Raw genomic sequence first — 16,353 nt, 5'->3', positions numbered from 1 at the left:
AGAATAGTGTGGAGGCACAGATCTGAAGAAGGGTGCAAATAAAGTTTCTTCTACACTGAAAGTTCCCCAGAACACAGTGGTCTCCATAATTCTTAAATGGAAGAAGTTTGTAACAACCAGGGCTTCCTAGAGCTGGCTGCCCCAACAAACTAAGTAATAGAGGGACCAGGGGCTTGGTAAGAGAAGGGACAAAGAACTCTGTCATAGCTCCTGGAGGTCCTGGAAGATCCTGGAGGAAGCCAGACACTGCATATAACTTGCCCAATACCAATCCTATAGAGAAACATGGTGGTTGCATCATTAGGCTGGGGGTGTTTATAGGTGCTGGAACACTGAGACTGGTCAGCGTTAATAGAAAGCTGAATGGAACAAAATACAAAGATATTATTATTGAAAATCTAATCCAGAGTACATCAGACTGGGCCGAAAGGTTAACAACAAGACAATGCCCCTAAGCAAACAGCCAATACAATACAGAAGTGGCTCAGGGAAAACTCTGTGAATGTCCTTGAGTGACCCAGCCAGAGTCCTGACTTACCCAAATGAACATCTCTGGAGATACCTGAAAAATGGGTCTCTGAGACAGAGCGGGAAGCTATTGCATAGTGTATATGGCAGGAAGAACCATATCCATAAGTATTTTTTATTTATTTATTTATTTATTTTTTAGAAAATTAACCATAGCACGAGAGCTTTAAAAGGAAACAAAAAACTTATACAAAAAGGGATGTGGTGTGGGTGTTGTGGGTCTTTAGATGAATTTATTTTTATTGTTTCTGTGTCTTAAAAATTTTAGGCAATCTCACTTCACAAGGCAGTCTATTGAAAAATGTGCTAGTCATTATATGGCAATATGATAAAGTTAGCACACCGGATATTGGTATACAATAAAGGTAGAAAATGGAGTGAAAAAGACACATATATCATTTTAAATGTTAATCAATTTTGGAATGCCTGAGGGAATTTTACCAAACAAAGGATTTGTTACACAGAACAATCGGCTCTGTAATTGTTACTTGTCCACAGAATATACATAGAGAGTAAATTCTTGGTGTTTGGGTTAAACAATAGCATACACACACAAACCTTTTCTGCCAATACCATCTGCATTATCTTGTCCTTTTTCTGGCTGAGCAGTATCTATTTTAAGTGATTGTTTAGCACTTTCATCATCAACCTCATCATCGGTAAAAGACTCATCCTAAAAAAAGAAAAAAAAAAGAAAAAAAGAGAATAGCAGTCATCAATAAAACTTGTGCAAAAAGTAATATAAATAAAAGTGTAATCTGAAACAGTACATTCAAGAAGTATAGCCACATTTGTTAACTTTAAAAACACATACAACTCCATTTTTAACAGGAAACCGCTGATATATGTCAAGTACAGCAAAATGGAAAAAAGTACTTCATATAAAGTAAGAAAGAATAGTAGCAGTTTAATAATGTATGCCAGGCAAGAATTAAAGTGGGTTGTCCCTAATATCATATTCATTGTATAGATCAGCAAATGTTTACCATTGGCATTGTGTAAAAAATTATCCGCTGAAGTATTTTGACATTTTCTTACATCACCAGCTATTGTGTAAAGTGTATTGCAATGTGCATGTCCACCTACTGAGAAGAGTGTTGGTGGACACAAATGATCAAACACTCCCCCCACCGCTAGTTCCCAACATACTGATCCTTTGTTCACTTTCTGCCCTGCTTGTCAGGGAAGTAGCAGAGCCTTTGCAATAGCATGGCAGTTCTGACAAGACTTCTTTTGCATGGCAAATAAGCTGGGACTATGGGGGAGATTTATCAAAACCTGTACAGAGGAAAAGTTGCCGAGTTGCCCATAGCAACCAATCAGATCGCTTCTTTAATTTCTCAGAGGTCTTTTCAAAAATGAAAGAAGTGATCTGATTGGTTGCTATAGGCAACTCAGCAACTTTTCCTCTGGACAGGTTTTGATAAATCTCCCCCTATATTACTAGCTGCCAGAGGAAGAATGAGATAGATTCTGTGCAGACCCTAATTAACCCCTTAATGACCAAGCCCATTTTCACCTCAAGGAGCAGGCCAATTTAATTTTTGCGTTTTTGTTTTTTCCTCCTCGCCTTCTAAAATCCATAACTCCTTTATATTTCCATTTACAGACCCATATAAGGGCTTGTTTGGTGCGTGACCATTTGTACTTTGTAATGAAACCTCTCATTTTACCATAAAACGTACGGCAAACCCAAAAAGGGAGGAAATTTAAATGAAAACAACAATTTTGCACATTTTGGAGGGTTTTGTTTTCACACTGTACACTTTACGGTAAAAATGACATGTGTTCTTTATTCTGTGGGTCAATACGATTAAAATGATACCCATGGCTAGATACTTTTATATTTTTGTACCGCTTAAAAAAAATCTAAAACTTTTTGTACAAAATCAGTAATCTAAAATCGCCCTATTTTGACCACCTATAACTTTTTCATTTTTCCGTATATAGGGCGGTATGAGGGCTCATTTTTTGCGCCATCATCCGTCCTTTTTTTAGATACCAGATTTGCATATATAAAATTTTAGATCATTTTTTATAAAAAAAAAAAAATTTTTATAAAATGTGACAAAAAAGCTGCATTTTGGGACTTTTTAAATTTTTTACATTTACGCCATTCACCGTACGGGATCATTAACATTATATTTTGATAGTTCGGACATTTACGCACACGGTGATACCAAATATGTTTATTAAAAAAAATGTTTTATGCTTTTTGGGGGTCAAATGAGAAAAACTGACAATTATCATTTTCATTGGGGGAGGGGGATTTTCACTTTTTATTTTTTAATTTAAAAATTTTTTTAATTTATTTTTTTATTTTTATTTTTTTTTTTACACTTTTTATGTCCCCATAGGGGACTATCTATAGCAATCGTTTGATTGCTAATACTGTGCAGTGCTATGCATAGGACACAGCACTGCTCAGTATTATCGGTGATCTTCTGCTCTGGTCTGCTCGATCGCAAACCAGAGCAGAAGACCCCGGGAGACGGCCGGAGCTAGGTAAGGGGACCTCCGGCTGTCATGTTGGACGATCGGATCCCCGCGGCAGTGCTGCGGGCGATCCGATCATCCAATCAAAGTGCTGCAATGCCGCAGATGCCGTGATCTGTATTGATCACAGCATCGGAGGGGTTAATGGCGGACATCCGTGCGATCGCGGATGTCCGCCATTATGGGCGGGTCCTTGGCTGCTGCTAGCAGCCGGAACCTGCCGTGTATGACGCGAGCACCCTTCCGATGCTCGCGGTCATACACAGGATGTAAATGTATGTCCTGGTGCGGGAAGTCCCGCCAAACCAGATTAGTAACAAGAGGGAAACATGAAAAATATTATTTTCTGCTTGGAACACGGTGAATTACTTTAAAACCAATATTAACAGTATTTCTAAACTTCTGGGATGAATATGACTCATGAGAGAACCCCTTTAACTTAAAAATTAAAAAATAAGGAAGGCAGGGATTTCTTTTCCTCAAAGTGAGACAACAATATAGAATGTCAATTGTCTATACTTTTTTTATATTAAAATTAGAAAAATCACATATAAATCTAAACACTAATAATATCACAAAGGAGAAAAAAACAACTAACTACTAACAGCACATATACTAAGAAAGAAAAATCTATAACCTACTAAGAAAAGCACACACTAATTGTCTAAAGAACTAAGGGCACAGCAGTTTACTCACATGTTCTCCAAATACCCTAGTATGTACGCCTTCATCACCTGCTGTATTGGTCATGCTAATAATGGAACCTACTTGTTCAACTACTTTGCAGGAAAATTGAGAAATGTTATTATGTGCAGCTTCACTGTTTGATAGATTGTCTATGGCAATACATGGCTGGATACAGCTGCTTGTTTTCTTATTGCATTCTTCAATTGAATTGGCAAAAGAAACCTGTTTATCACTTTGCATTGACTTAAAGCAGCTTTTTAAAATGGTCACTTCACTTTCCAATGGGGAAGTTCCACCTTCATCATCATGTTCAAGTAACCCAAATATAAGTGACACCGGAACTTCATTAGCATCAGGGCAAACTTGGGCATCTTTAGTGTCCTGGGCAGAATTTTCCATGTAACTGTGATTGTCACTAGGTAACGCATTATTATGGGAATTTTGCTGTGTATCTTTCATAAGTTCTATATTTCCCGACTCAACATTATTGCAAAGTTTAGAAGTATATTCGAAATGTTCTGGAACATGAGCATCTTTTTCTGAACTGTCTTGATGATTTTCAGTAATGCCAGCCCCATAATCACCACCATTTTTTTCTTCCTCCTCATCATCGTCGTCATCCTCCTCCTCATCTTTGTCCTGTTCAACTTCCCGATCTTCTTCCTCTTCTTCCTCCTCCTCCTCACAGTCTTTACATTCTTCCTCATCTTCCTCACCTTGTTCGTCATCATCATCATTATTCTGTATCTCTTCATCCTCACACTCTTCTTCTTCTTCATCTTCATCTTCTTCATCATCATCATCATCCTCCTCCTCCTCCTCCTCCTTTATCTCTTCATCCGCACACTCTCCTTCACTTTTCTGCACCTCCTCATTTTCACACTCTTCATCACCATTCTGCATTTCTTCTTCCTCATCTTGCTTCTTAGCACAGTCCCTATTCCCCTCAGATATTGGCTTTTTCCTGTCATGCTTCTCAGGTTTGTTTTTTCCTGATGAATTGTAAAAGTCCACAAGCAGGCAGAAAAAAAACAAAATAATATGAATTAAAAAAACAGTAACAGTGTGTAAAAAACATTTTACCTTATTTACTCCGAGAAGAGAAGCAGAAGCCATCTGGGAAGATTTTGAAAAAGAGCCAGGTTTAATGGACACAGGATCAGGAAAGGATCGGGCCTGAGGGAAAGGCTTAGGAGGGGACTGAATGTTTGCACCATCATCTTCACTACTATGAACAGAGTCTTCTTCACTATCTGATTTACTCTCGAAAGTAAAGCCTTTAGGCTGTACTGAAGTAAAACTAGCTTTTTCAATAACTACATCAAAAGAAACAAACACAAGTCAGTTATGCAGTTTGGATTAAGTCCAGTCACAAAATGCTGAATGATCTGCTAGTTACTTACGGTTCTTCTTTGTATGCAAAAGCTGTGTCAAACTTGGTTTGGCAGTCTTCTAAACAACCAACATGTGAGAAAATAGATATTATATGTGTAAAGTGTGCAAAACATTATCACAAAAACATCATTAATTAAAGAACCACTTATACCTTTTCAAGTTGAACTACTCTTCTATTCTTTCAACAGTACACAAACTATTATCCTAATAGACTAAATCCCCATAAACTACCAGGACAGCAGCTGAGTTTCTGGGGCTAGGATATCCCTTTAATAACTGTACAAAAGTATACTAATACAAGTAAATAGGGCATGAAGTAACTATAAGACAGTCTTAGCAGAAGAGATAACATAAAGGTGTAAGGTAAACCATAGGAACAAATAACAGTAGGAGAAATAAGAACAACCTAAGAAGTCCTTAAAGGCTTAAAGAGGAAAGACAAGAAAAAGAAATTGGACTGACTGTGTTAATATTTGCATGAGACCATGTACTTCTCTAGCACATTGTTCCATGAGCTTTTAAATATAAATTATTATACACACATTCTTTGAGTGTTGTAGGGATACCTTTGGACTAAAATCTAGGTCATCTTCATCAGAAGGCCAAGAATCCGCTTCTTCAGATCCACGGCTATAAAAAACAAAAAAACAATGTAAACATTTAAAAGAGTATTTTTCATGGAACTTGACAGTTCAATAAATGGTGTATGGCCTAATAGGGCACTTTGCACTGACCTGACTGATCACTTTCTTTTTTATGCCAGTCTGCCACTGTCCTGTAATAAGCGTTTTATTACATATGCTAACTAGCCCTGGGGGCATGGTTTCATCTGTAGATGCACCGGTAAGGCTGCCAGAATCACTCCGTCCACTCCTGCCCTCTAAAACAGAGCCACCCTTGTGCTGTGATATATTTCCCAGTATTAAGCGAAATCTCACGCATGCACAGTAACCCTGCATGAACAAGACATCAGGATTATTGCATGTGCGTGAGAGACATCACAGCACAACGGTGGCACCGAGTTAGATGGTGGGTGTGGCTACAGGAGTAGGCGGCCTTAGTATACCTACAGATTAAACCACACCCCAGTGCACCTACCATGCAAATGAGCTTATCTAATAAAACACTAATTATAGGACAGTGGCGGACCGGATCGGCAAAAGACAGTGTGTTCTGTGCAAAGTGCCCTATCAAGCCATACCAATGGTTTACTAAATAGGGAAGTGTAAAACTTGTTAGGGATTCTTACCTGGATTCAGATTCCACTTGGGAAAGGTCATTCCCTCCTGAACAAAACAAAACACAGAACCACAAGTCAGTATTTGAAGTTAAGTTCATGCAAATAAAGGGGTTTAGCAGTAGTTATAAAAATCTCTACAGGCTGGAAGCAAGGTAATTATTAAAAAGAAAACCTTCACTCACCCCTTAATCCCCCGCTGCTCTGGTGTCCCCTGCAGAAAGTGCAGTGTGCACGTGATGCTGCAGCAAATCACTGGCATCATTGGTTATGTGCCATGCATGCAGAAAAAAAGCTATTGTTTGGCTCAGAAAGTGTTTTCTGCATGACAATATGAAAGCAGGAAGTGCTGTTCCGCCATGACCAGGCACCAATGGAACGCTACTTTTGGATAGACTGTGACGCAAGGGGAGGCTGCGCATGGTCAGCACCAGGCTTTTAACCAGCTAGAGGCCACAGTTGCTATTAACCGCAGCATCTAGAGGGTTAAACAGCTTGCATTGGAGTTCTCTGATGCTGGCTTCTATTGCTGGGTATCAGCTGCAGAGATCAGCCAACACCTGCAAGGTATGGAGAAAGCTCAGCTCCCAAGACTGCTCCATACGTCCCCAACTGACAATTGACGTACATGTATGTGAAAAGTCAGGAAGGGTTAATATACTGTTATAACATTATAGTTTAAGTTATGTCTGATACAGAGCTCCAAATCTACATTATTTCTAATAATATTTTATTATTTCCTGATGTTAAATTTTATAAAGCAGGTACCAATAACATTTTAGTAGATTATAATAAATATTACAATATTTATTAGGCTGTATAAGGGTTTGAAAAACATTACAAAATCTGATCTTGTACAAACTAAGGTTGTAAAAAAATAAGATTGCAGATTGTCTGCTGTTACAAGAAGTGGACTGTGCGTTCATGGGAACTAAGCAACCAATATAAAAAGACAAGGTACAGCTTACTGTCAATCAGGCTCTGAGTAATAAGAGCTAATGTGTTCACTAACCTAACCTCATAATCCCCTAAACCTAAATCTCAGCACATTTTCATGATGAAATCAGTTTGCATAAAAAAAAAAAAAAAAAAAATTGTAGACAAAATAAATTAAGTTCTTCTCAATACTTAAAAGTAAAATGACCAATTGTTAAAATCAAGTATTTATGTTAAACATGTTTTAAAGGTCATATTTTTAAATGGTGATATTTTTATTTAAATTTTCCATTATACTATCTATATTTTAAAATAATCCCGACTTTTTTTTTTAAAATTCTATGTTATCCTGTGTTAATATGCTATAAAAAACCCCTTCTACATAGATCTGTATTAAACAAAAGTCCATCATAGAAGCAATAATTTGACAGGCTTCTTGTCAGACTCTCTTCTCACCAGGGCTAGCGTCAAAATTGATTTAGGATCAGATGAAAGGTTAGCTTTGATGGGGTCATAAATCAGTGTAGTAGTTCATTCATAGGAGATAGAGGAGAAAAGCCAGCTCACCCCCACTTGCCAACCATGTCACGGACCGGTGCGGACTTCACTGTATGCATTATGCAGAAAAGATCGATTGTCCAACGCGGAAGCTCAAATGCAGGTGCGATCTTTTATTAGTAGACAGCAATACACATGGACATTGGACACAGTGACGGCTTGGACACAGTGACGGGTTTCGGTGGTCTCAGCGATCTTAGTCGTACTAAGTGCAACTAAGATGGCTGAGACGACCAAAATGCGTCACTGCCTGTCCATGTGTATTGTGTCTACTAATAAAAGATCGCACCTGCATTTCAGCTTCCGTACTGGACAATCGTTCTTTTCTGCAGTAGTTAATTCAGGAGTGAAAAGAAGTAGTGATAAAAGCCCAGATTTATCAACCTGAGAGAGAGAGGAAAAAGTAGAGTGATTTTCCCACAGCAACCAGTCACAGCTCAGTTAACAAGCTCTGGTAAAGTGAAAGCAGAGCTGCGATTGGCTGCTGTAGGGAAAAAATAAATAAATCACTCAATTTCTTTCTCTCACAGTTTACCAACAACAGAAGCTGATGAATACAAACTAAATATTTTTTAATACAGACCTATAGAGAAAGAGTTTTTGTACCATTATAAGTAGAGTGCAGGAATAAAAAATGATGTTCAAAAAGTATACACAACCTATAATAACAACCAAAACCCCTCCGCCTATACAGTGGTCCCTCAACATACGATGGTAATCCGTTCCAAACGGACTATCGTTTGTTGAAACCATCGCATGTTGAGGGATCCGTGCAATGTAAAGTATAGGACAGTGGTCTACAACCTGCGGACCTCCAGATGTTGCAAAACTACAACACCCAGCATGCCCAGACAGCCGTTGGCCGTCCGGGCATGCTGGGTGTTGTAGTTTTGCAACATCTGGAGGTCCGCAGGTTGAAGACCACTGTTAGAGGAAGTTGTACTCACCTGTCCCCGCCGCTCCAGACAGTCACCGCTCGTCACCGCTGCCCTGGATGTCACTGTCCATCGCTGTCGCCGCGTCCCCGACGCTCCGGCAAGGCCTCTGCTTCCCCGGCATCCGCGCGCTCCGTCGCTGCCATCACGTCGCTAGGCACGCCGCTCCTATTGGATGCCGTGATGATGACGCTGGAGAGCACCGACGATGCAGGGGATCCTAAAGAGGACTCGCCGGAGCCCCGAGAGCAAGTAAGAGACATCACCGGAGCTCACGGGACACCGTAAACGGCTATCCGGTGGCAGCTGAAGCAGTGAGCACTGCCGGATAGCCGTTCATGCGATGGCCCCGACATAAAAAAAGCATTGTATGTTGATGCTGCCTTCAACATGCGATGGCCTCTGAGAGGCCATCGCATGTTGAAATTATCGTATGTGGGGGCCATCGTAGGTCAAGGGGTCACTGTATAGTAAAAGTTAAGCTTCTGAGCGGCACTGCACACAGGGAAGCATACAGGTGAATCCAGAACTTGTGGAGGCGAGAAAAAAATCTAATTCGTACACTTTATGTACCAAAGATTACTAAAGCTAATTAAAAAAATAAAAAAAAAATAAAAACACATTTACTGCTTTATATTTTAGTGAGAGACTTGACTAACATTGTAAGTCTGTGTAGGTCTTACCTTCTCTGTCTGTAGCTGGACTGCCAAGAGTAAATGCTCCATCCACTGCTTTATCAGGACTGCCAAACCCTAATGTTCCCTTCTTTTTACTAGCTCCATAATAAGGGGAAGAGTTATTGTGCTTGGTTCTTGAGCCATGTTCAAAAATTAACTGTGAACATCTACAGGAGAGAACCCAAAATGACAAAGAAGAAAAAAAAAGGTCAGCACAACAGTGGGCCAGTGGGAAAAAAAACCCATTATAGAAGCATATAAAACAGTATATTTACCATGTAAAAATATACATTTTAAATTAAGATAAATGCTTTATGAAATAAAAAAAAGGGAAATAAATATTTGCAGGTTTGAGGACACCAACACTAGCAACTGTTAAATAAAAGGAAAACAATTACTTATTATGATTGATATGTAGCATAAAAGTAAAAAAGGAAATTCATAAAATCTATGAAATCATGGAGCAAAGTCATAATAAACCCAATCCCAAAATCCTATTCCACCTGGGTAACACTTCTGCACACTACTATAGAATTAAAATGTACAAAAAGAAAAACCCCACTGCGAAAACACAAAATGTTAAACCTACGCATGATGGCCATCATTGACAGCATAGTCATCAGCAGTCCAGCCAGTCAAATCTTTTATGGAACTATCGGCACTGTTTTGGAGTAGGTACTTCACTAAACCGATGTGACCATTGCTTGCTGCAATCATTAAAGATGTCCTGTAATGAAAAAACATTATGCTCAGAAAGGGGTCTCCCTGGAACGCCCTGCAATACAATAGCTTCCATGAGAATGAAGATGCAGTCATGTATACACTGCCACTGAGTACAGTGCTCAGCTATTTCCGGCAGCCCCCATAGACGATGGCTGTAAACTTTTCTCCAAAGGTCCCTCCTTTTTGAAATTTCAAAACACAGCTTACATATTGACCTAAGGAAACTTAAAGGTAACCAGTCACTATGAAAATGCTGTTTTATCTACCACCAGCATGTAATAGACCAGGAGCTGAGCAGATACATGCAGAGTTTTGTGGGGAAGAATTCAGTGTAACTTTTTTCTTGAAATGCTCTTTCTTTGAATAGTAGTCCAGTGGGCAGTCCCATCTAATGACTGTCAGCCTTCCCCATATAAGCATGCCTACAGAGTTAGCTATCATCACTGATTAGGACCGCCCCCTGGACTCCTAAGCAGAGATTTAAAATGAAATATATTTAAAGGGGTATACCCTTCTCCTTAAGCATGCCTATATGTGTAGAGCAGTACGTAAGGATGGGCACCACCTAGGTACACAAGAAGGGGTGCAACAAATTTGGCCAAAGATCAGCAATAGCAACAAAAGAGAAAGATAAGGCAAATATAGACCCATACACACAAAAGTAAAAAAAAATGTGTGATTTATATTGATAAACAAAAAGGTAAACCACACAATAGACCAAAAAGACACTTAAAACTATTTTAACCCATTTTCACATTAAGGACGCTTTCAATTTTGCACCAACATACCCATATATGGGCTTGTTTTTTGCTTCACCAATTGTACTTTATAATTACATCACTTATTTTATAATATAACCCGTGGCAAAAAAAAAAAAGCCATTTTGTAACTTTTGGGGGCTCCTGTTTCTATGCAATGCACTGCTTGGTAAAAATAACACCTTATCTATATTCTGTAGGTCCATACGGTAACAAGGATACCCAATTTATATAGGTTTTATTTTACTTTAATATTTAACAAAATTATAAACTGCATGCACCAAAATGAGTATGTTTAAAATTGGCATCTTCTGACCCCTATAACTTTCCGCATACGGGGCTATATGAGGGCATATTTTTTGCACCATCGTCTGTAGTTTTTATTGGTACCATTTTTGTTTTGATAAGACTTTTGGCTTTTTTATTAATATTTTTATGGTATATGAAGTGACCAAAAATTAGCGATTTTGTCGCGATAGTCCCGATCAGCTCTGCTGAGGTGCCGGGATTCTTTTACTTTCGCTTTAGATGCCGCAATCAACTAACTAAAGTGTTAATGCCATTAGCCGCGGGTCCTGGCTGCCCGCAGCAACCGGGACCCACTGGGTTTAACCTGTTCTTCGCTGGTGGGAATGCTTTAAACCAGGTAAACGGGACGCCCTGCGTCCTTAAGCAACGAGATGCAGGGTGTACCTGTACACCCTGCGTCTCCAAGAGGTAAAAAAAAAACATACAGAATCAGTGTGGATGTGACCAGCATACAACACCCTTCCCAAGCTGAGAATAATTTACTTGCAATTCATAAAAATATTAATATAAATAAAAAAAAGTGGCCATGTAAATAATAGAAATATATGCAATATATAGATGTGCTAGATATCATAATGTGGACTAGTGCTGTCATACTATGACGCACCAAAAAATATGTAGTGTCCCCATACAGGAATCACACACAATCCAAGAATGCAAACCAATAGGGTGCATAAAATATGCAAATTATAGCCCAGAAAACAGACAAATAAGGTGCAAAAACAATGAGTGAATATGGGTACTGAACCAATACCAGACAATAACACAACACTTGCACAAAGAACCCAAACTATGGAAGGGGATGACCAGAGTTGCTGCTGTATTTAGGAAGGGGAATACTTGGGGTCTTTTTCCCCTGAGGCAGCACTACTCATCCCGTGTTGGCCACCACCCTGTTTTTACATTTTTATATGTCTACTGTGTGGTTTAGTTACCTTTTTTACTTAGCAATAGAAACAATAGAAATACCTGTTTTTTTACGAAATTATGATTAAAACATAATTCTATATTTGCCTGTCTTTTTTTTAATGTTGTTATTATATGTGTACAGCACGACAACTTAAAAAAGTTTCCAATTGGCTTCATTTAGCAAACTTCTGCAGCTCTCTCTTCTTATCTCTCCACCTTGTTGTTTGTTGGTTACCTAGGATCCCCGACCATCAGTCTTAGCCCATTCATTATGTCTGATAGTTGCAGGCATAGACTATTAGCTTGGGCTCTGTCAGACACGGAAGCAAATGATCTGCCTCTGACCCCAGCTGTCCACCAGTAATTCTGGAAGTGTGAACTGGACAGCAGTAGCAGAGGGCTGATAAGGGGAGAAGAATCCATTTAAAGGGGTACTCAAGTACTGAAGCATAGGGGATAAGTGTCTGATGGCCTATTTGGTTAGGGGAAGCTGGTGATACCAGAGTAGAGTGCCATGGACAGTGCATAGTGTGTGCCACTGCACAGGGAGAGGCTGAGCCCCATTCTGGAGATCGCAGGAAGTCTCAACAGTCAAAATTCCTCTCAGACACTACAGATAGGGGATAGGTACTGGAATACCCCTTTTAGTTATAATGAATCTCTTGCAAAAACAATTATATATATCATAATGTTGGCAGATCAGTCAGCAATTTCACCATGGTAGGGAAACTGACAGCAGGGCTGCCCATGCTAACCTGCGGCTGCTGGGTGGTAATGCAGACGTCACTGATCACAACTGTGTATTTATTTTTTGCATACACTGTGCTGTTTAGGAGGTATGGACAAAAATAGCAATATACAAATAAGTAAGTACACTGCTACGCCTGCCTGGTAGGTCTACTAAAAACACCCATAATCAATATGCAGATTCTTCCTCAGCAGATGTCACAGCACATAGCAAATATGTCAATGCTGAGTAAGGTAACGCAAATTTATTATGGGGCATTACTGGACCTGCCAGACAGGCCTAGCAGTGCACTTATGGGCTAGGGAATACCCCCAGTGCACCAAGCATACTGTTTTGCATATTACCATTTTTGTCCATATCCCCTACTTAGTGCAACATCAGCAAAAAATAAAAACACCGTTGTGATCATCCTCACACACACACAGTGTCATAGGTGACCCTGCTCTCAGTTTCCTTTTAAGTGTATATTCTGGGTAGATGTCTTCACTTTTTCAGGTATATGTTTACCTTCCATTGCTGTCTCTTGAATTTATATCAGCTCCTTCTTTGATTAACAGCTCAACCATTTCTTGATGATTTTCAGTAACAGAAAGAATAAGTGGTGTACAGCCATCCTAGAAGAAAATAATGCAAACAATAAAATATAAATATCAAACTCCTGGAAACCCTTTTTCACCATATCTTACTCCTCTACTGCATACCTACCGACCTACTTTCTACTGAAACATTACATCATCCTGTTTCCAATCATTTTACAGTAAGTGGGCTAGTCAGTTTTGAAAGAAAAGAAAAACATCTAACCCAAATAAAAGAAGAAAAGCTGCACAAATGCATAAAAACATTTGATGCAAGCGATCATTCTGTTTTAAGTCTCAACCTGAGCTGCAAGATTAGCCAGGCATGTTTGTCAGCTCTTCGATTTACCAGACTGTATATAACTAGTCACACCATGGGTAATGTCTGGAGTAAAAGGTAATGAACCCTTGGATTTTTACAGTAGATTTGGATGTACTGGACCATGGTTTAGTGTGACCTTTAAACCTAAGCCTGGTACCTACAACTTCAAAAGACAAGCAACTAGTTATCCTCTATCATTGACTAAGGAAACAGTGGGACGAATTAAAGGACAATCAATGGGCTATGGTTCTTACTCACTATCACATTCCAGTCACAAACACCTTGTTTGCCTATGAACCGGTGGGCAGCATTGTAAATCGGAGCCAAAAGAAAGGATAAACTGTATAAACAAGATTGGGGCAATGTCATTGGTTCATATTGTGGGGGTCAGATCCAAGTTTGAGATCTTTAGCCCTTGTTTAGTCCTTTCTATTATTTCTCCCTATCATCATTGTAAGCACGTTTAAAAGGATTTCCCTACAATTTACATTTTTCACTTATCCACAGGATAAAAGACATATCTACTCACTGGGGGGAAAGGAGGTGCCAAGCTGCACGTTTCTTCTGTCACTGGACTGTAGGAAAGAGTAGTTTAAATAAAGTGGTGATCAATCATGCATGGTTTAGCTTCAGTCAAAGACTATGGGACTGATGGAGCCAGCTATGGCAATCTCGGGGGAGTCTCACACACCGGTCTTAGAGCTGGCATGGAGTTTACTATACGCCAGTAATATAATGTACAAAAATAACTATCGAATAATATTAATAAATGACACACATTTAAAAACACAGTGCATCAGTGCCCTATTGTGTGTAAATAATCAGTCTTTCTGACAATTTTTTTTTTTTTTTTATCAGCTGGTGCCAGAAAGTAAAACAGATTTGTAAATTAATTCTATTAAACACTTTTAATCCTTCCAGTACTTATCAGTTGCTGTATACTACAGAGGAAGTTTTTCTTTTTGAATTTCCTTTCTGTCTGACCACAGTGCTCTCTGCTGACACCTCTGTCGATGTCAGGAACTGTCCAGAGCAGGAGAGGTTTGCTATGGGGATTTGCTCCTGCTCTGGACAGTCCCTGACATGGACAGAGGTGTCAGCAGAGAGCACTGTGGTCAGACAGAAAGGAAATTCTAAAAGAAAAGAACTTCCTGTGGAATATACAGCAGCTGATAAGTACTGGAAGGTTTAAGATTTTTTAATAGAAGTAATTTACAAAAAAAAAAAAATTCTACCGGAGCACCCCTTTAAGAGGCTAAAGGACTATGAATGACAGAACGCTGTGAAAGGGGGTTAAATCACCTCCTACTGACGACATCATCTGATTACTGGATCAACTATTAACCCCCTTCACAGTGTTCTGTCTGCCATAGTCCTTTAGCCTCTTGATAAAGCCACAACAGTTGTTAAATGTCAAGGTGGGCTGTATTTGTGGTTTCAACTTCAGTTGCACAGTACCCCTAGTATAGTGATGTAGTCTACCAACTTTCCATGCAATATATGTAGCTACAGACAATACTATTACCAACTGTCTGGTTGGCAAAAATACTGATTATTTAGGGGCACTGGTGCACTGTGTTTTTAAATGTGTATCATTTATTAATATTATTCAATAAAATTATTTTTGTACGTTACAGTAGTGGTTGGGATATTAGGGTTTCTATTGACCACTTTGGTGGTCTAAATTGGTGTATAGTTTAATTTACCCTCCAACCAATAGTCTCTTTTTCATTTTTTCAGCATGAAGTTTACTGCACGCAAAGGAGCATGGCAAATCCCTCACACTCCACAAGCACAATCTAAAGTTGTAAGAAGTCAGAAACTAAGCGAAATAGGCCTGGCGCAAAGATTTGTGGCACATGAAACCAGGCATACTTTGTTGACAACTTCCCCCTATTGTGGGTATTTGTGGGGATATCCCTTTAACCCATCTAGGGCAAAGGGTGTACAGGTATGCCCTGGCACCCTGGGACTTAAGGACCCAGGGCATACCTATACGCCTGTGGGAACTCCGGTCCCTGCCGCTCGCCTCCAGCTGTTGCATAACTACAACTCCCAGCATGCACAGACAGCCGAAGGGCATGCTGGGAGTTGTAGCAGTGTGCCTCCAGCTATTGCAAAACTACAACTCTCAGTATGCCCTTCGGCTGTCAATGTATGCTGAGAGTTGCAGTTTTGCAACAGCTGAAGGCACACTGGTTGTGAAACAGAGTTTGTGTCCTAACTCAGTGTTTCGCAACGTGTGCCTCCAGCTGTTGCAAAGCTACAACTCCCAGCATGCACTGACAGACAATACATGCTGGGAGTTGTAGTTTTGCAACAGCTGGAGGCAAAACACTGAGTTAAGTAACAAACTCTCAGTGTTTCGCAACCAATGTGCCTCCAGCTGTTGCATAACTACAACTCCTAGCATGTATGGTCTGTCAGTGCATGCTGGGAGTTTTAGCTTTGCAACAGCTGGAGGCACACTGGTTTTTCATGGGGATACACATTTTGGGAGGATTTTTCTCCTATTACCCCTTGTGAAAATGAAAAATTTAGGGTAACACCAGCATTTTTG

At 39.6% G+C, this 16,353-nt stretch overlaps 1 protein-coding gene across 5 annotated transcripts in view; it reads right to left on the bottom strand.

Annotated features, from left to right (window-relative positions):
• The window catches only part of ANKRD26 (ankyrin repeat domain containing 26), a 95,998-nt gene that overhangs the window by 64,915 nt on the left and 14,730 nt on the right, over positions 1-16,353 (bottom strand). For all 5 annotated transcript variants that reach the window (XM_056573834.1, XM_056573836.1, XM_056573835.1 and 2 more), the window contains exons 4-11: positions 13,404-13,510; positions 10,039-10,176; positions 9,456-9,616; positions 6,356-6,392; positions 5,673-5,736; positions 5,115-5,163; positions 4,795-5,027; positions 1,087-1,201 (exon numbers count right to left, since the gene is read on the bottom strand). In XM_056573834.1, the coding sequence (XP_056429809.1) occupies positions 1,087-1,201; positions 4,795-5,027; positions 5,115-5,163; positions 5,673-5,736; positions 6,356-6,392; positions 9,456-9,616; positions 10,039-10,176; positions 13,404-13,510 (904 nt within the window). The remainder of the gene's footprint in view (positions 1-1,086; positions 1,202-4,794; positions 5,028-5,114; positions 5,164-5,672; positions 5,737-6,355; positions 6,393-9,455; positions 9,617-10,038; positions 10,177-13,403; positions 13,511-16,353) is intronic.

Source organism: Hyla sarda, chromosome 4, assembly GCF_029499605.1.
Source record: "Hyla sarda isolate aHylSar1 chromosome 4, aHylSar1.hap1, whole genome shotgun sequence".
Classification (NCBI taxonomy): Eukaryota; Metazoa; Chordata; class Amphibia; order Anura; family Hylidae; genus Hyla; species Hyla sarda.
The sequence above is the reverse complement of the archived record's forward strand: the minus strand, read 5'-3'. Positions and strand labels throughout refer to the sequence as shown.